At 41.6% G+C, this 23,927-nt stretch overlaps 1 protein-coding gene across 1 annotated transcript in view; it reads right to left on the bottom strand.

Annotated features, from left to right (window-relative positions):
• Window positions 1-23,927, bottom strand: part of snx29 (sorting nexin 29) — a 130,309-nt gene that overhangs the window by 68,500 nt on the left and 37,882 nt on the right. Inside the window, exon 15 of the mRNA XM_066689157.1 lies at window positions 5,147-5,250. Coding sequence (XP_066545254.1) covers window positions 5,147-5,250 — 104 coding nt within the window. The remainder of the gene's footprint in view (window positions 1-5,146; window positions 5,251-23,927) is intronic.

Below are 23,927 nucleotides of genomic sequence, written 5' to 3'. Positions count from 1 at the left end.
GCACTTCTAACTCTCACTGCTCAGGAGGAGTACGGCAAATGTATAATAAAATAATAATAATAATAATAATAATAATAATAATAATAATAGTAGTAGTAGTATTACTTAAACTACCTCTAACATTACTTTGGTAATATTGCTTATATTTGTATGATTACTGATGTTATCAGGACTACAATTATTACCTCTACATAGCAAATTAATTCTGGTGCAATCCATTATCCAAGGTGGCTTGTGCAATTACTTTTGATGCTGTGGTGCACATGTAGTTAACCCTAATGTTATTAAGGGTTACACCACTGCCCCATTTCTTACTGTCACCCATATAGAGACATACGAAAATAAAAATCAAACAGCCCAAAAAATTAGACTGTGATGCCATGATTTTATTTCAACCAATTTTGTTATTAACGTTATTGGAACAGAAGATACACAGGCAGAGTTACGGGTCTAATTAGTCAGACCAGGAGTGTACTTCGTCAGCAGTAATTATCACAACTTTGTTACTGCCTTCAGCTTTTTTCATGCCCCGCTCGGAGTACTAGATCTTGTTTATTTAGATTTTGTTTCTAACTTTTCTACTGGGAGCCCTGGCTGAGACTTGCCGACTCAATGACTAGAGCCAGAGAGCGTGTGTGTGGGCACAGGGGCAGCGCAGCCTCCTCACTGTAATTACAAGAGCTACAACACAAAACACCTAGAGACAAAAAAAAGCAGACCATCTTAAATATTTTAAAACCAGGTAAAGTCACAAAGCAAAACAGAACAATTAAGCTATTGTCCTACTTAAGATTTTAAGAACTGATGAACATTATAATCCTTCGTGGGTTAATTTTGTGTAATGAAAATGTAGAGTAATGTATTATATCTGTTCACAATGTTTGGCCTTTGTATGTTACCTTTAATGTCACTGTAATTCTACAATATAAATGTCAGACTTGCAAAAAAAAATAACAACACTGTAGTCATAATTGTAATTATAAGTGAAACCAGTTCTGGTCGAAACCTAGCTCTTGTTTGAAGGGGGGAGAAAATAATCTTATAAGAAATTCTGCTTATTACAGTAAATCAGCGAGTTGTATGCTGAAAAGGACACATCACCCAAGGCAACTCAGAACTGGAGCAGTGTGTGTTTGTGTGTGTGTGTGTGTGTGTGTGTGTATGTGAGCGAGAGTCTATATGCTTGTGTGTGTTTGTGTAGTAGTGAGGGGGGAGGATATGATAAACAAGCTAACAAAGTAAATCATTTCTAGCTCCATATGATATTAATTACAGCCTTTCTGCATCTTCAAGTGCAGCCCTCTACATGAACAGCAGTGGGCCTGAATATTCATTTCATCAAACCCCGGCTAATGAAGGAGTCGGGCTGCCTGTGACGATGCCCCCCCATCAGCCCTGATTGCAGTGAGGGGGGTCTCTGGTAGAGATTAGCTTGCTGGGAAACTAGAGGTGGGTGCAAACGGAAACGTTACTCTGGCAGTAGTTGCCATCCCACCCTTTGATCATCCCTAAGAGCATGACACTTTTCTCTCGTTTTTTTCCTTTACGTTTTTTTTTCTTTGTCAGTGATATGCAACACTGGCAAAAAAAGAACAACAACAACTAAAACTTTGACATAGAACACAGGAATTAGTCCTTCTTCTGGTTCAGTGGTCCTAAATTGAAAGAGTAGTGGGGACGAGATCAGGATTACCAGGGAGGCGACACAGACAAAGACTGGAGCTCTCGGAAATAATATTAGGCCTTGTTTGAGAGCTGGTTCATCTGTACATTTACCTGCAAGGCACATTTACATATTTCAGAGCTGTCTCCCGGCCATAAAGTGAGGCTGGATAAAATGATCAATGTTCAGGGGAGGGATGCGTTCTCAACATGAGTCTCTTGAGCCGAGGGTTTTCAGGGAAACAAGTTTCCTTCCTTTGAGTGGGAGAGTGCATGGATGCATGTTTACAATGGGCATCCTGCAAAGACCCTTACGCCATTCATTCATATATTTTTCTCAGGCTGTTTGCACTGTAACCTGGTTGTACTATAAATAAATTAATAAATGACAACAACAACATGTCTGTGTGTGTAACAAACCAGGCATTTTCACACAGATTTTCAATATTGCACTGCAATCCCATCGTACAAAAAAGTCTGCCAGTCTAAATTCTTAGTAAGCTCAGCAGGCAAAGTGTGGGATTTAAAGTTTTTCCACTAGAAGACAACTTACCCCACCATTAATATCACATACAGAGCACTCCAGTAACACCCCAAGATCACTTGGCTAACCAAAATAACCTTATAATCATCCCACTGTTTGCAAGGCTTTAATCAATATCAAATTGTTTACAGAGTAGTTGCAAGGGCAGGTCGATGCCGGGAACAAGAGCCTGTTGCCCCTGGAGAGTTTACACAGTTAAATAAAACAAAATAACCCAGACCAGTGTGCACAGGGGAATATTTAGGATTTACACTAGGATTTTTTTTCAACACTCATTACAACTGGAAACAACAAAAGAACCGCGGGGGGTGGTGGGTGGGGTTCTCAGTTTCTTTGTTTTAATTGTTTCACACACGGCACCTGTTTGTGATTCCCTGCCTGTTGGAATCCACTCAGGCGCAAGTGGCTTGCCTTGTTTTACGTAACACAATTGCAAGATTCAACCCCACCAAAAAAACAAAAGCGGAAATAGTCTCAATCGCATAATGGGATACAAAACAAAAAATCCAGAGTAGAACACTTACATAAAAGCCAATGTAAGCGCGCAGATCGGTTGGTGAGGGGATGTGGATGAGTGAGGCAGTGAAGAGCCAGCTCACATGGAGAAGGTAGCGCATCACCCAACTCTACCCCTGGGATGGGATGAATGCTAATTGTTATATTATTTTCTGCTGGCATGATAATAAGTCCTGAGATCAAAGGCAAGCGCCTCTGTGCTGACAATTCCCACAGGATTGCATGGCCCATATTACCATCCTCGGTCTACCCCCAACAACAACCCCCCCCCCCGCTCTCCCACTCCTTCAACCCCACATACACGGCCTTGGTGCAGAGCAATTAGCCCCCCATCCCAGTGAGACCCCAAGATGGACAGGTTAGTCAAGAAAGGGGGGGAGGGGTTGACTGCAATCCAGTCCTGGTCAGAGCTTTGGAGATGTTAACATTCTTATCTAGCAGGGGTGGACAGCCTGGAAGGCCTTCATGGTTTGTAGGGCTCTTTACATTCCCTCCTCCTCACAACCTGGAAAAAGCTTTAATTTTGGTTCAATGGAGCACATAAATGGGTCAGTTAAGCCACAGATAGGTGAGGTAGGACAGAATCTAGAAGACAGTGCTGCCCTGCAGGACCTGGGAAACCTACCACTGCTCTATATCCTACATATTGTGGTACAAAAAGCATACAAACTCTTAGACAGACATACAGGAATAACTATCGTCGATGGGAAACGTACGCGACAATTTATTCTGAGATATTTCAGTCCTTTCAAATGGTAGCGATAGCACTGAGGCAGTACAAAGGCAGACATTAAAATGTAATCTGAAAGAGAGGCACAGCACGTTCTCCAGGGAAAGTGATGTTGTCTCGGATAATTGACTGGCTCGTATTCTTAAAATACAAGTTGGCAGAGAGAGGGGAAGTCTTTTCAAGCAAAACCTGAAGAAAGTGTTTTGTTTCGCGTTGTAAAACGCTTCCACTTCAGTACCTCTCCCCCCCGGAGCATCATCTCCGCTCTCATTTCCTGCCTAGCCATCTCCGAGGGGAGCAGTCTTGTTCGCTGGCAGTGTCCGCCATCCAAAGTGATTTCTCGAGTCAGCGAAAGAGGCTGCCCATCAGCCAGAGCAAGATGGCAATTCTCTTCGGCACGTGGGGGCCTCCTTGGAGAAGAGACAGGGTCAAAGCTGGTGCAACAGACCAATCTCTTTACGCCTCATTGTCAAAAGGTCTTCCTGTCTGGGCGTCATTTCTCTTTATAATACTAGATCTCAAAATCCAGACCGCTTTGCTCACAATCCAATAGGTCTCTGAAAATCAGCAGCAGCATTAGACCTAGAAAAGGGGTGAACCAGTCCAGTTAAGTGGATAATCAGTTTAATTAACTGATAAATAGCTATTTTACAATGAAAATCAGAGGTCCTCTGGCCCTCAAGGATTGGATTAGAAAAACACTGCCCTAAATGCATTTAACCTCTAAGCCATTCTGCTCCCAAGAGCTGAATATTCATTCCATGGCTTTTATTATTTTATTTTATTTTCATTTTAATTCTTATCAATCTTCTATAATTTTGTAGCACTGGGTTATCTGTTGCGCCTTTGATCTCAGAGAGGTAATACAAACACAGCAGACTGGTATTGCTGGTATTGCATGAGCTTTCCTGTGGTTTAACCCAGGATCCTGCAAAAAGAGGGTTTTACTGCTTTTGAGAAGATCCTTGCTCTCTGAGTCGCTGCCAGGTCACTAATCCCAGCTTCCCTCACTGTGGCCAATAACATCCACAAATCCCTCAATTCCCAGCAGAGAAGTCACACCACTGAATCTGAGTGTTGCATCTCAATTGGACACGTCACTGTGGGCAGAACAAAATGCCTTACAGAAGAAAAATTCTTCTAGGCCTCCAGCGAGTAAACAAAACCACAGCTGCTGTAGAAGTGACACAGTTACAATGACACAATATGAATTTGCTTCAGACTGCTCACTTGAGAGTGGTGGAAAGCAACACTGCTCTGGAAAAGCAGAGTTTTCCACAACAATCAGGAGCATCGCCCACGGGGGGAGCGCAAGCAGAAGGAAGTTAGGGTTTCGGAAGGGCAAAGTGCCTCTTCTAAGAGTTACTTGACACAGCGATGACAGCAGCTTCAAGCCAAACCAAAAACAACAGCTGATCCATGCTGATTAGTCATGTTTGTACTGTAGAACAAAACCCTTCAAAGCAGGAAAAGATTTTGAATATTCCACGGGACCCCTTGTCCACTGTGACAGCAAAATAACCACATTTAATTTTCATTCTCTGAAACAGGGACACAACACTGTAGGAAAGTTTCGCATTTCCATTTCAGAATCTGTTCTTCTTAAGGCTCTGCCGGGCACTGTCCAGAGGCAGAGGGGCCTTAGAACAGAGGCTGGCCTGGTCAGTCAGACGAGTGGCACAGTGGGTACCTACCTCAATCAGTTTGCGTTCGTAGCTGGATGCCAGCTCCTCCACATCTCCTGTGGCTTTGGGCTGGATGGGCGGCGTGCCATCGCAGCTACGCAGAGTTGGGAGAGCTGAGGGAGGAGAGAAGAGAAGAGAGTTAACACTATGGGCCACACATAGACAAAGGGCAAGGCACCCAATATGTACTGCGCAGCAGCATACTCATATTTACAGTCTCATACATAACGTGTGCGGTATTCTGTGAATTAATTCACAGTCCAGGGCCGGGTGGAATTGTATGAAAAGCATAGTTAGTGCTGCCCGTGCCCGTGTTAACGAAGGTGTACTGTAGGGAAAACCAAGAAAAGGGACAGTAAATAGGTGATAAAATATAACACCAATGGCAGGCACTGTCCACAGTGAGCAGAATACAAGTAATCCTGAGGCCCATTTCTTACAATGAAAATCTCAACTGACCAATCTGATGTTCCTAATGAGACCTGTTGCTGCCCCGTTTCAGGTAAAATACAGCTCTAATGTGCACAAAAAATATGCACTTATATTTGTGGAGAGCCTTTCACCATGTTATGGGATCCATTCTAACCTCTCTCCACTAATAATGCCAGTACCAGTGCAATTATCATACCCAGAAGACAGATGAAGACATATTTGATTCATAGTGTATTAGAGAAAGTAAGAATCCCAAGGATCCCAAAAATATAGCATCATATGTCAACCAAGATGGCCGTCAAAGTAATGAGGCTGTACTTCTCTTTCTTTCACACTTTTTTGTTCACCTCCTGACAGGTTTCTAAACTTGAAATGCAGTGCTCTCACGCTCAGTTAGTGAAGTCAAGGAGCAGGGGTTTGTCCGGGAGTCTACTGTCACAGCTGTATGAACATCAACTACAGAAGCTCCCATCAAACCCCTAACTTTGAAGGTGTTTCTGTAGCAGTCACAAGTGTCATCACAAACAGCAGGCTTGAAGACATAACACATGGCAGCTAAAATCTTATTGAAACACCAATAGCAACATGATGTATGACGCTGTGTTTTAACACAAGCACTCTTTGCTATTTAAAATCATTGAAACATGCTTCTTCAAGACTCCTTTCATCTTCTGTAAAATTCCTCACTTAAGTGAATTTGCCATATTGATTGCATCTTCAATTCTATGCACCAAGGATGGAAAACAATTCAGCAAAAAAATACTGCTTCTTTTCCCACCTATTCAAAAGTTACTTCAAACTAATTTCTTTCCAGCCATGACCGCAATATCAACACAGACAAAGTTCCTCACTCTGTGACAGCGTTTTATTCAAGTTATTAAAGAGGTGCATCAACTGCAGTAAAAAACAAAAGTGTACACAAACTCGTATAGCCTCCAAACCCAGTCTAATCCATTTTTAGTTGGATGAAGAAAAAAAAAATAATAATAATAATGTCAGTTTGTCCAAATAGCTTATTTGGAGAACTGATTCTCTCTTTATTTCAAAGTAGCCAAAGGCAAGGGAAAAAAGCAATATCTCAGTAAACAAACAAGGGGGTGAAGTTATAATCATCAGGATAGAATAACTCTAGGAATCAAGTCCAATTTTATCCCAATTTTTACTGCTGTAATTCCAGTTAAGAAATATAAAGAATTGCTTTATAAGCACCACACAAGGAGTTCAGAGTCAATAATCTTTTTTGTGCTTATTAGAGTGAAGGGAGAAATGAAGGCTCTATAAAAGCATTCTAGATGCTTCCACTGTTTGTCCTCAAACCATTTATGGCACTTCTCCTCATTTATCAGATGTAATATTGATATAATGTGTATCACAATGAAATAAAGGAGCTTTGGACATATTGTACAGCCATGGCGCACAGTGAAAATACAAGTGTGTGTGTGTGTGTGTGTGTGTGTTTTTGTGTGTCTGCACAGATGTGAGAGGAGATAGTGGTGAGGGAAGAGCCAGCTGGTCTGTTAATAACTGTAATAATTCAGCAGTGATATAGAGCAGCTGTCTGACGTGTTTGTGTGTGTGTGTGTGTTTGCATGCCTGTGTTATGTTTGTGCCTGTATCTGTGGCCCTCTTGGGTTGCACACGTCTGTGAAAACCAGCAGCTAAATCACTATTGAGACTTTCATAAGCATTCGATTCGCCTTCTTTCTTTGAGAATACCAACGCAGGTATTCAAGCCAGAACGTAAATGCTAAGGTGACATTAGAAGAGTAGAGCTGAAGAGAGAAGATCACAGACATGCAATCCTGCTGAGTACAGACTGAGGGGCTGAGTCACTGGCCTTCAACTAAACAACAAATGTAATTACTCACACTCTGAGTCCCCTCAGTTTTCATTATTATGTTATTTATATGCTTTTTTGCCACCTGTAGTAGTACTCATTTATGGTGACTTGGCCGAGAGACTAGTTGTACTCCCTCCTGGTCCCGGAGAGAGACCCAGCAAGGGTGTACAGAACAAGTAAACTCCTCAAGTGCTAAAGATTTGGAAACAATCCTAGCTGAGATCAGGTCAGTAATTGTTTGAATGAGCTTATGAATAGATTTGAAACAGGCGCTAAGGAATATTAAGAGCAGCCAAGCCTTTCTCTGAGTTGCGGACTTGCAGGCTCAAAGAACACTAAATAGGTCAGCAACTTAAGACTGCTTCTCAGGAGCATGTTGGCATTGGCAATGGGTGTGGGGGTGAGGTGGGGGGTGAACAGCATGCATCTTTCTCTGTTTTAATATGCATCAATTAAGTAATTACCTTCTATTTATTTACACTTTATCTGTTGCCCTATGTAGCTTAATGGTGTCTTGTTCCCAACTTTGTAGGCTTTTATAGTTACTCTAAAGTATTGGATTGTCTCCAGAGATCAAATAAGACATACCTTTTTGCCGACTTTCCTTTATGACCGTAAACAATAACTCCACCCATTACATTCATGTAGTGTTTTTTCCCCTTGACAGGACACATCTCGTCATGAAGTAGAGCACCTACTTCGTCCACCTGGGGAATACTGAGTTTTTTTCAAGCATGTCTCCTACTGGTAAACATTCTGTACCTTTTGTGTGTGCGTGTGTGTGCGAGAGAGAACAGGACCAGTAAACAAACACTGGAGGTTTCATTTGGAAGGGGAACTCGAGTGTGATAAGGATTACTCAGTTTCTTTCCTATCCAAAGCCCAGCACTAATGGAATATAAAATACCCACGCTTAATTTCCATGTCCTGCTATTCCAACAAGAAAGCCCTGTATTTCAAAGCAGGGTGTGTATTAGGCCAAGCACATACACAGGTACACAATTTTTCAATAAATGGGTGATAAAAAGTATGGGAAATGTACACGGAAATAAATGTGCTGAGCTGCGTTTTTTTCTATTTCACTCAAAAACAAAAATGCACACATCTTTGAGCTATGAAGAGGCAGAATCACATCTTAGGGTCAACGGTCCCCTGTACAGCACGGGGGGTCAGAACCTTAATGTTTAAGAGTGATGGCAAGAGTATGAAAGGACCACAATTACAGTGAGAGAGCTTTATAGGAAATACACCTGGGCTTGGTCCACAACACCAGGGCACAGGCAATCGTTTAACCTCATGTGAACAATCAATACAGTATTAGGCCTGTGTCACATTGGTCTTCCAATGTGTGCATCACATTTCCTTAAATTGCCTGCTGATCATTGGGGGGTCTCTAATGAGTAGAGGAGTCTAAACACAGTGATTGTTGATCAGCCCACGTTTACCTCCTCTGTGTCTCAGCAACGTACGAGCCATGAGTTGAAATGTCTGCGACAGGAACCAGAAAACACTGTCCTACTGCAATCCCAAAACTCCCGTGGTTCCATTCCATCATTAGCAAAAACGAATGTCAGGGAAAGCACAGCAATGAGTAACAATCATCCTGACTCAGTCTTTTTAAAAATCTAAATGACTCTGACTGTTTTAAATAGTCACAGTGGGACCCGGGAGAGATTATCAAATACATAGGTAACATGATTACAATTTCCGCCCGCCCCCCCTCCATAGCATTCCAACCTGTAAACATTAGCCTCGTTAATGGCTTAAAAAAAAGTCAAGTTCATTTTAAGCATAGTAATCAAACTAATCTCCCTTAATTCTGAAATCATGCTTCGGCAGCTTTCACAGCATCTCGTTTGGTTAAAGTCAGCAGATCGTTACATCAGAGATTGTGCCTGCTTTGATAACGCTAAATTACAGGAGGCTGCGGTAATTCGAAATGACAAGACATTTTCATATGCAGACATAAAATTGGACAAAGGATACACTGTGCACCTCTGTGGTGGCAGATGTGAAGAAAATTAATCCTACTTTAATTCCATCTTTTAATTTTATTTCTGCGTAAATAGCAGAGCATTCGGTATAATTGGCCTCAAAAGTGACATCCGCTAACAGCTCAAAACAAGATATATACTTTCACTAATATGAACTTGAAGAAAAGATGTCACTGGCAAGTTCAAGAACCACAAACAGTGACTCATGAAAGTGTACGAAGCAGATTTTACCAACTATCAGTTTTTATTTAACTCTTTCAACACGCGGATTGGATCTGCAGGAAGACATTCTCACACAGACCTTTGCATAGCCTCCAGATTAAGAAGATACGACCTGACCTGTAAATGAACAGTAATGTGTGGAAAAAAAAAACATCAGTAGAAGATACATTTTATAATTTCATTTGGCAACATTTTATGTTTTCTGAAAAGTGTGTGTGTGTGTGATTACGTTAAACCAGCTGAAGCCACAGTGGCTGGTATGACATCAACCCTAATGTGGTTTTTCAGCTATTTATTTATTTTTTATCAGCTACTACAGTAAATAGTCTTATCCGCATTAGAACACGTCACCAGTTTATCTACACAACACTCCCTGGGGAACTGGACCTATGCACTGAGCGCAGTGATCCAAATGATGACAAAGACATTTTTGCATATCAGAAACCTCCCGCTGTCTTTCGATCCGTTTCATGTTAGTCCTGTTCTCGGCCTGTTGGTAGAAAGCTGAACATTTTAGACAAGGTCAAGCCATAGACAGTGCTGTCTGAATGATGAAGCCTCACCGACTGTTAAAAAACTGCAGACATCATTTACTATCAAGAGAAGGTAAATAGCAATAGATATCAGATTCTCTTTTAGTCACGTATAGCACCCCAACCACCCCCCCTCCCTCCAGAAACTTGTGTTTTTCTACAGCAACCTACCTTTTTTATTTTATTTAAGCCTGTGCAAATTAAAACTATTTCTAAGCACAAATAAAAAGGTACATTATCTTTGTTTACTTCTCGAAGTCAGAAAAAAAGGACATCTTGCAAGTGACTCATTGTCATCGCATACACCCCACCCCACCCCCCTCCCCAAACTAAGTAAAATGTGTGAAGGGATTTGAAAATTGAAATGCACATCCAGGAATGTATAATCCTTTACACTATAACAGATAGAAAATGTCATGGCTTCTTCCCAGGAATAATTATAATTCTGAAAAAATAAATTAGAACTATTTAAAGATTATTTTTTTTCAGTACAGTAAACTGATTTGTGCAAAAGGATATGCTGTTGATATGGTGTTTTATTTTTTTGTTAATGGAAAAAATCTATGAAAAAAACATCCATACATAAAATCCTTGCAGTGCAGAAATCTCTGAAAGTTGGGAGTGGGGGGGGGAAAGAAAAAAGTAGAGCACGTTTGAAGTCTGCAGTGAAAAATTCAAACAGGTAACAACTCCCGAATGACTGCTGCTCGAGAGTGATTAGAGGTGGCTTGTTTTCTGAACGGCTTACAAAGAGCTTAATCAATACATGTCAGCGGCACTCAGCTGTGTGGCAGCAATAAGCGCAGTGTGGGAGAACTATTGATAGCCACCGAGCCGCCCGTTAGCCTCCACTGCACATGAGACCACCACTGGTCTGGGCCTGGGTCAGAACCTGCTCAGAACACACACAGTGCTGGGAGAAACACAGTGATAGAGGCTACCAAGAGCATAAAAAAAATCACAAAGAACCGTAGCATAAAAAAAACCTCCCAACTGCTAAATTTAAAAAGTAGACATTACATCTGCCTGCAACGAAATTAGCTCCCCGAGAGATTAATGTGTATGTAAATGTGTTTGTATAATTAAACAGCCCTTACTGTTAAGTGTACCTGAAAATGACTCTGAACAAAACACCAGCGTAAGAGGCTGGTGGAGTTTAAATGTTGTTGTCTGTGGTCACTGGCCTGGTCCCTTAATAACAACAAGCATCTGACTTCCAGAAGTCTATTGATCATTTCACAGTATGACACCTGAACACTTTCGCCACGGACACTCATTGTGCCTCCCTGAGAAAGGCTGTGTAACTCAATAAACACAATAAAACTGCCATCACAGCAAAGCGGTTTGATTCCTCTCAGATGTTGGGAGCTGCGGGGCACAACAGCCTGGACACAGGGTACTTCAAGATTGCTACCTTATTTTGAGCAAAGTGCCAGGTGTGTGGAGGTAAAATAGGAAATGAAATTAAACGTATTGCTTTTCCGCTTCCTCGGTCCAATTTGTACAGGGCCTCGCAGATTGTAGGGCTCAGCACGGATCAATCCATAATTCAGTGGAAGTCGCGTTTGCTTCCTTCCCGTTTCCCTCTCTGTTGCTCCTCATTTTCTCACCAACACACCTGCTGTCTGAATGGGCAGCCGTGCCAGGCTGGGAATAACTCCCCTTCCTTTCCCCTTTGTTTGGATCAAGCTGGCTGGATAATAAACCACAGCGAAATTAGACCTCCAAAGAAGCTGCCCTGGAGGCTGAAGGCTGGAGAATAGTCTTCACCAGAAGGGAGGGTTAATCTAACAGTGAGAACACTCAAGCCCTGATGGGGAAGTAAGAGAGATACAATTTCGGCTTCCCCTTTCATCCGCAATGCAGAACACAGAAGTGGGGGACTGGGGGTGACCATCGAGCTCTGCCACCCCGTTATTGCTCCATCTTAATCTTAAATAAGATGACCGTTGCCGCCCTCAAGCACACGGGGAGACGGGCACTCGCACACCATCAACCACAACTAACCGTTCGGCAGGTGCTCCAGGCTTTGTTGAGGCCTGTACATGGAAGAACGAAGCGTGCCAGTCCAGGTCAAATCTAATAGCAAGCCTACTGCACCCTTTGTGTGCTGAAACTCACTGAGCAGCTCATCCCGCAAAATCGCACCTCAGAGTCTCACAGAATACTCAAAGCCATGGATGCAATAGGCCTATAGGGGAGAAATGCATTTAAAAGGGCAACACCTCATCTCTAGGTGATCTGGTTCTACGAGGACGACTGATAAAAAGTAATTTCTACTCATTTTCTGTTTCCCGGGCTAAACTTGGGGAACGCAACAATATGTTTGACTTGAAGAACAGAAGTAATTATACATTTTGTGAAGTCCCCAAAGATGCAAGCTGTGATCTGTTGATGAACAATGTTTGAAAATAAGCAGCTCTCCCTTTTATCAGATGTGCGAGGAGGCATAGCTATGGTTCTGCTTCATGGTACTATAATCACCATCAATTTTAAAGTTTAACTAATTGCTTTTAGATATGGCATTAATAGTCTTGACAACATTGCAAAGATTTGAAGGTGAGGGAAAAAAAAGCATGTAGACTTTAATTTGCTCAGCAGCAATAATTAAACTCAAAGCACCGTTAAACCCGAGATGACTAATCACGAATGGTAAAGTAGGTCAAATCAATTATTACAAGGGCTTTGTTGAAAAATTACTGTTTTGAACCTCAGAAGCCAACCTTAAGCAAGAAATCACGTTAACAAATTAAGACCGGGCGCTCTGGAAAGACGTATAATGAAAACCACAAAGCGTACCGCAGCACAGAGACTGCGCACATTAAGGACAGCAGACTCGCCTTGCTCGAGGAAATGATGTACAACAGTGAAATTATGCTTTCCGCAAAGTACATACAGCAACAGGATGAGAACCAAAATGGACAAAGTTTTCACCTGTAGTTAAAGTTTGTGGTTTGAGAAAGAAGAGAGAAAATTAAACAAGTAAAATTAAGGTCTCTTTTACAATGTTGAATACATTTCTATATGTGTGGGGAAAAAACATTCATACATACATACATAGATGCATATATGCAACTTCACTCTCTCTCTCTCTCTCTCTCATCTTCTGCTTCTTTAATTTCATACAGAACCATAACGTTTCTAAAATGACTGGCTGGAACACTTCTTTAAAGAAAATCACTATGAATCAGCTGCTAGAAATTAATGTGCTCCGTTTATGATTTCAAATGAATGGGTTTGTGTGACAAGTTTTAATTTGTGCCGATAATGAACTGTTGGATGGCGTTGTGGAAATAAAGTATTGATGGTTCCATCTGCTTGGATACAAGGAGAGTGTCTTGCATGACGATTAAACGATTCACGTCTGTATAAGACCCTTCCACAAACAGTCCCTACTGGATATCACAGAATGACGCTGGAAACATCAGCCGTGCCTTTTACATTAATGTTGTCCTTTTTTAACTTGACAAGATGAGTCTTTAATTTGTAAAGGAACTGGAAATGTGTTAATTTACTGATATCAAATTCACCCAAAATAAAATATGCATTCATCACTGAATCCCATTAGCAAGTGTAATTTAGACATTTTCGCGTATACTGCCTATTCTGAGCGAGGCTGTGATATTTTCATTGGCAGGGCGCTCGATGATATTATGATCTTATCAGCGTTCTATTGTGAAAACAAATGAGATTACAGCGTTGTTAATGAGAGCCGGCCCCGCCACCGGCATTTAACAATTTTAGAACACAATGCCGGGCCAAAGGGAGCCAGGAGAATGTGTCACTCAAGCGCATGATACACCACCATCCCTAGAATAAAAACGTTTAGGGAAAAGGGGAAAAAAAAAAAAGTTAGGCTGTTTAGTTCAAAGTTTTCTGATAGAAGTTGACACATTCTGGTTGAAAAGCTTAATCAATGCCTGCTCTGCTCCTAGCAAAAGACTGTCTACACTGTGGGGGGCTTGTCTTTAGTCTTTGATATCTGCATTCTCTCAAGATTTTGCTGCAATCCCAAAGCAAAGTTCATCAGTTCAGCTCTCGTCCTGGCGTTCAAATTCATCAAGGTGTTTTAATGCAAACACCTGTTTGTTTGTACCTGCGAGTGGTAGGGTTCTGCTGTATGTAAAGTGGGGCAGGAACTGGCCAGGGCACAATTAAAAAAAGCCCTCCAGGACCCTAGGAGCATGAAACATCTTGAGAAGAGTTTCAAAATTGGAATCGGAGCAATTGCTGCAGTATTTTTCATTTTGGAAAGGAAAGAAAAAAAAAAAAAAAGACATCAAGAAATCTTTCAAGGACAAAAAGTACTATATTGATATTTATAAAAAGAGAAAAAAATCTTTCCCCGGCTCTGACCAGTAAAAAGAATAAAAAAAAATACTACTAATAATTCCCAACCCAAGGCTGGAGTTTGGTACACCAAGCCATCAGCAAGAGAAGTTGAAATGATTTCTGATCCCACGGCAGATGGTGTTAATTGGATTGCTCCTCTGTGCTTGTGAAATGCAACTTTTTTTTTTTGGTCAGTTTTCATGCACTTCGAGGAAGTGCGTTGCGGGGATTGGTGTAGTCGGGGGTGCTGCATTACCCCCAGGTTTGAACACAATAGCAGAGGTGCAGTTTTTTCAGGTTACAGCTCGAGCCAGAAGCCCAGCTGGCCATCTCGGCAGCTCCCTCGCAACAGGCTAGTCTGAAGGGCAGGGAGTCGGTGCGTCCTCAGAGGCCGGGTTGCTGGAGCTCTCTGTTCTCATTACTGATCTCCCCATCTGACACAGCAACTCATTTCCACTGTGTTTCATCCATGACAGCCGGGTTTCTGATTTTTCCTCCACCACACCACCGCCCCCTCCCACCCACGCACCAACACACACAAATAAACACAAAGCCAGGCAGACATACACATACACATACACACACCAAACACTGCACAATATTTTTTTCCCCTTTCTGCTTATAGCATAAAAACAGACCGACTTTCTACTTCCTTCTCCTGAATGCCTGCTTTACAGCCGGCTCCTAATGTAAACTAATCATTCATCAACTGGCAAAATACCACACAAGCTGCTTGTGCTAACCCCCTAAGATGTATTGAAAGCTGCAGGTTTTTCTTTTTTATGTCGAACAGCGCGATCTGTAAAGCGTTCTACAGTGCCCTGCCCTAGTAACCATGCACCATAGGATTTTGAAGACTGAAGTTTGCTTTCTCTTGCTTTTGCAGCACAGGAAAGCACACTGTTTGTTTCCAAGTCCAGAGATATGAAAAACATAAGATATGTGTATGGCCTCAAGACCTAAGAGCTGCAGAAGACTGACACACAACCTTGTACTACACCTTGAAAATATCGGTGCCCTTTCTTTACTTTGCATTGAGTCTATGTGGAAAATGAAGCATCGAAAGAATGACTCGAACACAAAGCTCATATTTCTTGTGAGCACAATTGCCGTAATCATACTTGGTGAAGCAGAATATCCAGCCCTGAATGTTAAATAGCGCACTCTGTCTCTCGCTTTGGTTTCCGGCAAAGTCTACAATTAAGTGGCCCAGCCCGCACTTATTAACACATTCTGCCAATCATTTGCAAAAACAGCACTTGTGTCTCTTTAAACTGCGCACCATGACGCCTTTGTACTGAATGGCAGTGTACTTTACTAAATGAATGGCTTCATTTCACCTAGCTCCACATGGCTGAAGTGGACAGTATAGCGTAATACACTTACACTGTACGTACACCACACTTGAGTTTAACTACCCTCTCTCCACCCCTGTCCCACTACTCAGCCTTTGAACATTGTTAGAGTGTTCAGCACTGAGGGCTTGTGTCCGTTGAGCACTACTACCCAGACAGAGGGAGAGATACTTGGCTCTGAAACAAGGGGAGACGGGGACATGAGCAATCAATTGGAAGGACAGCGGTTTGGTAACCTTTAAAACTTCAGTATATTTCCCCTCTACCCCCCTACATATTGACAGCCCCCACTCCCACTCCCTCTCCCTCTCTTTCTCCCTCCATCTCCCCCACCCACCCCCGTTTCACAGTCCACACTTCCACTCCCTCTCTCTCCCCCCACCTGAGGACACTGTGAATTGCCAGGGGAAAAAAATAACAAGATATCTCATCATCTTGTCTGTCCTCCTCCTCCTCCTCTTTTCAGAGCAGGATGAATTATTAACCACCATCAAGACTGGATTTGGATTGTTTTGGTTCTTATTTAAATAAACAATAAAATACCTTGTTTTGCAAAACAAGGAGCTGCTGTTAAAGCTACAGTCCACGCCCCCCGCACCCACCTTCGTTCTCCTTATTATTTCAATTCCAGAGAGAAAGCGGGAGAAAAAAATTGATCTCTTCTCCCTCTGTTTTTGCTTCGTGTACGACAATGCAAGGATAACCATCATGTTAGAGAAAATACCCCCTGATCAGTTCATCTTTTTATTCATCGGCGGCTGAGCTGCACTGCGCTGTGTTGATTGTTAAGCCATCAGAAGAGGGCAGGAGAGGAGAGACGGTCTGTCTAGATGGGTCGCTGAAAAAACTGCTATGGTTGTCTAGAAATCAAATTGGTTTCTCGGGAATGAAGTTACAGGAGAGAGAGTGAGGATTGTTCGTTTTTTATTTCTTGCTTTGGGCAAGATGGGACAGATGACTGGATAACACCTTCCTTTCTGGACCAGAAACTAATGATAGAAAAGCGATCCTCTCTCATTTAAACACACTGGTACTGTGACAGACGACAGATGCTGTTTAGACACCACCCGTTTCGTTGCACTCTAGGGGTCATGATGTATAAGACTTCCTTACAAACAATTAAGTGATTTATTTAAGTATTTGTCATCGCCTGTTAGCATGTTTAATCTGCATTACCAAAAAAAGAAAAGGAAAGCAGGGTTTTTTATGTCTATCGGCTCATTTTATGTACAGCTAGAAGAGGTTCTTCTGATATAAATTGCTGGCCTCGGGTGCTTGGCAGTAAATGCACGTAATCATGTGAAACAAGTGTGCCGTAATGAACACATTCCTTACTTAATCTACCGCAGGATTATATACTGCGCTGCCATGTTGAATTCCCTATGCCTGTAGAGGAGACAAAAGAATATATATATCTAAATTAATAATGGACGATAAAGACCGGGCAAGGGTTTTACATGACTGTTCAAACAGACAAGACAAGCCCAAGTGATTTCAGAAGACAAAGCTAAAGCAGAGTTTACTTCAAGTGCCCAACTGTCTGCTGTACAGTATGTCTTTTTGTTCCAGCTCACAGGGAGAACAAAGAAGATATGAAGACAGCCATCATTTTGTTCAGGACTTTTTTGTCTTGGGATCTGCTTCATCAATAAGCAAGCCACTTTCTCAACAGTCCCCACCTCACCCATCTAACACATCAAGGTCATTGTTGGTAACTTATCAACCAATGTTTCAGCCCCAGCCATCATTAATTTTTCCGTGTGTGTTGTTGCCCAGCGTGACCCTGATGCCAGCCAGGGTGGAGGGCATGGGCACAGTTCCACACAGAAATGCCCTAGAATCTAAACAACGTAACAACGGGGAGATATGCATGAGGGTCATCTACCTTTCAGCACATTTCATCCATTTGCTTTATGATGTCTCTGATTGAAGTACGAGAAGTCCAAGGAGGGTGTTGTGCAGTTAGAGGGCCTGAACGCAGGTTTGAGAAATGAGAGTGTCGCAGATGATAAAGAGAAAACAATGGGGTTCTGCAGTTCCCCAACAAGATTGACTGTCTGCAGGGCCGAGAGCCTGTTAGACGCATGGAGAACCCCCACCATCCCATCCCAACTTTGACACATGCTATATTCCTGCAGTTTGCTTGAGAACTCCCTGGACCCTCTCCAAGAGTAAGCTGCTGTGCTGCAGCTGTTCTGGTTTTTTTAGTGCCTGAAGTGAGAGGGAATATTACAATAACCCGATTAGCCATCAGTTTCAGTTTGTATAAATATTTGTCCGTCTGTAGGTAACTCCATTATGGCGCGTACCTGCCAGGAATGGTTCATCTTTCCTCATTCCCTTCAGAGTTATCAGGAACGGGTCTGTGTGCCAGCACAGAGACAATCTCCCATGACTCCCTGTTTAATTGAAGGCATCTCTAATTTTTTGTCATTTTGTCTTCAATTATTTCACCAGAAAGCAACAAAATTATTAAAAAATAAAGAAGTTAATGGACTAGTCTAGAATGTACAAACTACTATATTGATTGATCAGATATTAGTATTTAAACATGTTCAAAATTATGTGATTTATTTAAGACTTATATTTCAGCTAATAAAGAACATTATTATGAATTCCTGTGGGCAACACGTATTTCAATGAGTGACAAATGGGTTCATACAAATAATAGATAGATGTCTTGTTTGCAATCAGTGGAAAAATTATAATTAGGAAATGTTTCTAATCACTGCACCTGAATACAGAACTTGAAACCACCAGAAGCAGTCATGCTAAAAAGATAAGCATCAGAGCCCTTTCCAAACCTTTGTTAACTTCTTCCTCTAAGCCCCAAATCTGTCCTCAATAGTGCTGAGCTATGGTTCTAATTGTATGCAGGATCAGATGCTGATTGTTCACCTGAGAAACCTACACCAATTAAAAGCTCCCCATCCCAGGGTATCACACCTGGCTCCCCAGTGACATCATCTCTCGAGAGGATGGAGAAGACTCCCCGTGACGTACATAGCGACCACCCTCACGGTGCCACTATTATTAGACAATTCTGTGATATTCCTGGAACAGCGCACACAGTCTGACATTTGCACTGCAATCTGTACATAGACTGTCACCCAAAAAGCGTGGAAATTCTGAAACACAAATCATGTATAATACCCTGGTTTCTCTTCTCACATTGGTCATTTGTGTAATTTAACAATGTTCCTCTTTTTATAATTATTATTGAAATTACTATTATTGTAATTTGTAATAGCATTAATTATGGCACTTGCACAGCGTTGTGAGGGGTTGCTTTGTCAAGTATGTACAAGAAACATGAGTTCTGAATTAAAATCTCATACATTACAGTGATTGAAACAGAAAACAAATACATAACTACCAAGATCAAGCCATCACTCTCCTTCTGGCTGGGGAGATGTCCCTTGATTTCTGGTTTCCCTCTCCCTCTCCCTCTCCCTCTCTCTCTCTCCCTCTCTCTCCCTCTCTCTCTCTCTACTGCTGTCGTGTTTTTTTCTGTGTTGCACACAGGGAAAGATCACCAGGACTATAGAAAGGATCTCCATACAAACTGGACATTTTCAGGACAGGACACAGCTGCACAGAACACTCTGCCCACTCTGAGGGGTTCCTGTCCAGACAAGACCACCACCTTCTGCAAAATTCATGTTGCTTTCTGCTACTTACCTTACAGATAATTATAAGTGAAGAAGAACATATATATACAAAATGCATTTCATCCCAATCACAAAATAATTTTGTCAACTTAAAATGCCATCAAGTACAACAAGACTGGATGGAAATGGGATCAGAAGATGCAGGAAGTGGGAAGTAAGTTACACCATCACCTAGTGGCCAGAGCACCTGTATTACAACTGCTCTGCACAACTGCTCTGGCTTCGGGATTTGTAGAAATGAAACTTCGGCAACTGACGTCAACAGGTAGAAATTGGAAAGGCCATTAACATGCTCTTTCCATTTCAATCCCCCCGTGTTTGGGTTCAGCCATCATTTATTTGCTTATTCATTCACACGTACACACGTATTTTATTTAATCAGGAAGCGCTCGATGAAAATCCATATTAAATTTCCATTAACGACCCAGGCACTAGAAGGGGGATTTATTTTACAAGAATTATGTACAGTGATGACGACTGACAAGAGGATGGTCGTGACCGCAATGCAGTCGGCATGTTTGTTTGTTTGTTACTTCTAAATTCAATCAAGGAAGTCAGACATTCGTCTCCTCACTTTCACATTGCAGTTCACTTTTCCTCAGATCTCTGCCCCACACCGTGGATTGGACAAATTAGCTGGATGTCAATACCAGGGTTTAATATTATTACTAGCCTACAAACTATGGTTAAACACAGTATACGGCTACAAAGAACCATTCAGTGCCACAGCTGAGCAAAGAGACTCCCTTCACACCTGCCTCCTCATACAGTCACCTAAGATCTCAGCCAGGTTCGATGCCCAAGTGGAAACACAGTGCCATCTTGCAGCTTTCGTCAGGGTCAGGGTGCGTTTTAATGTATTGTTTTCCCCTCAGGAAGCAAGTGTCATAAGTTGGAATCAAAGCAGATAAAGTGAGCTGCCAATCAAAGGAACTATTTAATGCAAGGGGCCTTGAGGGTAGCTGGGTGTAACTGAACTAATTATTTGTTTAATAGAACAAACATCAGCCTTTTAAGAGACCTAGAAAGGTCTGGTGGACAGTAGACCTCAAGCACCAGACCAAGGCTGTCATTAATGCTGCCCAACAAAGCATCAAACACTGAAAAACATGTGTAAGCTTTTAAAAACCTATATATAATTCAGGAAAAGAAACAAACAAACAAATTATCCCACATATGGAGCAAAAGGTGTGAATTTAGTATTCTGCAGGAGCACATTTATAAACACAAGGTACTTATAGTTCAGGGTCTCTCTCTCGCTCCCTTTTCTGTAGTTCAAAAAAACAGCTATCGACTGATTAGTCAAACGAATGTTAAAAAGCTTTTTTTTGTGCTATTCTAGTTAGAGCTTTCTGATGAGTGGACTTCAACCATTTAGTCAATATTCCAAAAATGAAAAAGAAAAAAGGAAATTCAGCAAAACTGAAAAGAAGAATGGAGAAGGAGAGAGAGACAGAAAGGGAACGCTGTCTATGTTTAGGCTAAGGTGAAATAAAGATACTCATGAGTTTAATCTCTTCTCCACATCTCACTAAGGAACTTATTGAATCCTTATACACCTCTGAGCATTGGTAATTCTTATTTCATCCATTAGCCTGTACCGTATTTCTCCTCTGTAAAAATCGATGCACACAAAGAGCTGCCATTACAAGCAAATAATATTTTTTGTCCATCGGCATTCAAAGTTTGTGACCTAGATTCAACATTACAGAAACTAAGATGTTTATACTTTTTCTTCTAATTATGCCTTTTTTGATGCTAATCCCAAGTCTATTTCTTTTGTTTCGCTTGGCAATATTTTTGTTCCCTTTCTGCCTTTAAACAAAATTGAATCTGCACAGAAATGAGAACACAACAGGACTCTCTGTTGCTGCCGATTGCTTCACAGCATTATTAGAATTGGTTCCCGGGATTTAGGCCCATTATCACCTTCAAAGGTAATCGCTTTGATTTGTTTTTGCACAGATAAATAACAGGGCACAGTCAGGTGTCTGGAACATGCTTTCAGGCACACTGGTCTTAACAAAATCAGAGCTACTTTGAATCTCATTTAGTCTGCCTCAAGTTGATGAAATAATTTCAAAATAACAGGTAACAGATATATTGTTTTCAATTTGCACTGTTTGCAGAAAAAAGGTGGTTGGGGGGTTTAAGGTGAGTTAAAAATCAAGCAGTTTGTAGCTGTATAAATCTCTCTACTCCAGTTAATTGCCTGAAGTGTATTCCATCCACGACCCAGCAACTGTGGCATCTGTGGTTTAAACTGTGGTTGAAATACTTAAGATTGAATTGACTATATTTATCCTAAACAAAGTCATTGTAACTTCACAAAAAATTTTTGGTCCTCAGGTGATGATCAAAACATTAAAGAAATGGGTGTCTGTAAAAGCACCGAGAGGAAAGAAACAAAAGGTCTCCTGCATTACACATCCTCAGACTTTTCTCCCGCTTTTGTCATGAAAAGCATCTTAAAAATAGAACGTTATTTCCGTACACCGAAGCGCTATGCGCCGTCAGGCCGTAATGAAGGATAATCAATGCTATTATAGGAACTTAGAAGATCACTTCAATCAGTAAACCCTGAAATGAATCATAGCTTGGAAGGTGCGTGAGGGTGAAATGAGAATGATTTGCATCTTCAAATACTTCTCCTGAGTGATCCTTATTATAATTTTTATAATGGGCGGGGTGGGGGGGTGACTATTGAAATTGGTCTAAGCTACAGACAGCACTTCTAAACTTAATCAATACATTTCAAGATCACTGTGGAGTTCTCGAAGAAACAATTGAAAAAGCTCTTCTTCAATAAGTTTCTATAATGTGGTGTCCTCCAAAAAAATGTAAATGGAGTAGCAGGGCCAGTAATTGACACTATTCCCTGTTGACCACGAATGCCAAACCAATGTCACAAATGGTTATTAGGCAATGGGGGACCTTCCCCTCAAGAGAACTTTGCTCTTTACTGTAATGAAAGGTTGTGCTTTTCAACATACAGACATTTTCCAGAGTAAGTTACAGAGAGGTAACAGGAAGCAATACAGAAACAACTATATGGCGAAACATTACAAAAATGTCAAGGCGCACCCAGCGTCTGTTTATCATAATCAGCTTGCGTCCTTCACATGAGCCTGATATACTGGACTTGAAACTCTTCACATTTTCATTACTGTTGAAAGGATCAGTGTCCACTTTCCATAAGATACATGGACTACTTACATATGGATATGTTAATTATAGAATCACACCGTCTCGTTAACGAACTGTAGTCAAGCAGCCATTATCGTAGAGAGTGCGAGCGCTAATGAGAATGCGACTGCAAGTACAAATAACGAGCCCAGGAGCGTACGGGCCACAGGGACTCCTGATAGCAGCGCTGTATTGGATTGTGCGGTGTGAGCTGCACACTCACCCTTACAAATGTGAACGATTGTGATCTTCGCAAACATCATTATGCTTTTGTTTTATGCACAGTTATTTGTCCAAATGTTTAACACACAACTGCTTTTCCCTGGGCTTTGGCTTTCCTATCCATATCATTGGCAGATACGCAGCGTTTTGCAGCTCACAGAACAATACACAGTTCCTGTATTCAACAGGCAGCGGAGCACACACCACCACAAAACAATACACAATGTGGCATCTGCTTTTAAGTTACCTGTCAGCTTCCCTTTGATTAAGCCTGCCTCCAGCCTTCAAACTGTATCGCTGTAGCATTTGACAAGACCTCATAGAGCCACCTGTTATGCTTGATTTTTTTTTTTTTTTTTTGTATTAAGTCACTTTGGGTAATGTGTGGATTTTTAAGTTGGGCCTGATATGCATAATGCATGTTAAACACAGAAACTCAAAATATGCAGCTGTTGCTGTAATTCCTCACTGGAAAACACTGGGGGGGGTTAGGGATGACTTTGTGCCAATGACTAATCATGAATGAGAAAAGAAATAAAAAGGGAAATAGAAAAAATAATGAATAAATTTAAGTCCAATCTTGTCATCTCTTCCTTCAGAAATCGTCATTTATCAAAGTGTCTGCTCATGCATTTAATCTCTTGTTTCGTTATTAATTTATAGTGTACTATTTAAGCGCGCTTAAGCAGTGCCGGATCTCTCATTGCACTTGTTCCCTTGTTGCCTTCCAGTACGTGTTCTGCCTAGTATAGTGCCAGCTATTACTAACTCAGCCAGCTGAACAGTACGCTCCCAAGCACCAGGGTATTTTTCATACGAGGTCCACAGGGGGGCCAAGCTCAGCCTGGTTCACAGGCACGGCACCTGTGGAGCAGTGGGAAGCTGAGAAGAGTTTGAAGACACAGCCTGGAGCCCAGGAGGAGTTCGCACTCGAGATTCTCTGTGTTGCGATCCATGTACGTACCTGGAAAGAAAAGTGTTTTGGAAAAATCCCTCTTTGGCA

Source organism: Amia ocellicauda, chromosome 17, assembly GCF_036373705.1.
Source record: "Amia ocellicauda isolate fAmiCal2 chromosome 17, fAmiCal2.hap1, whole genome shotgun sequence".
Taxonomy (NCBI): domain Eukaryota; kingdom Metazoa; phylum Chordata; class Actinopteri; order Amiiformes; family Amiidae; genus Amia; species Amia ocellicauda.
This window is presented reverse-complemented; position numbering and strand designations above follow the sequence as displayed.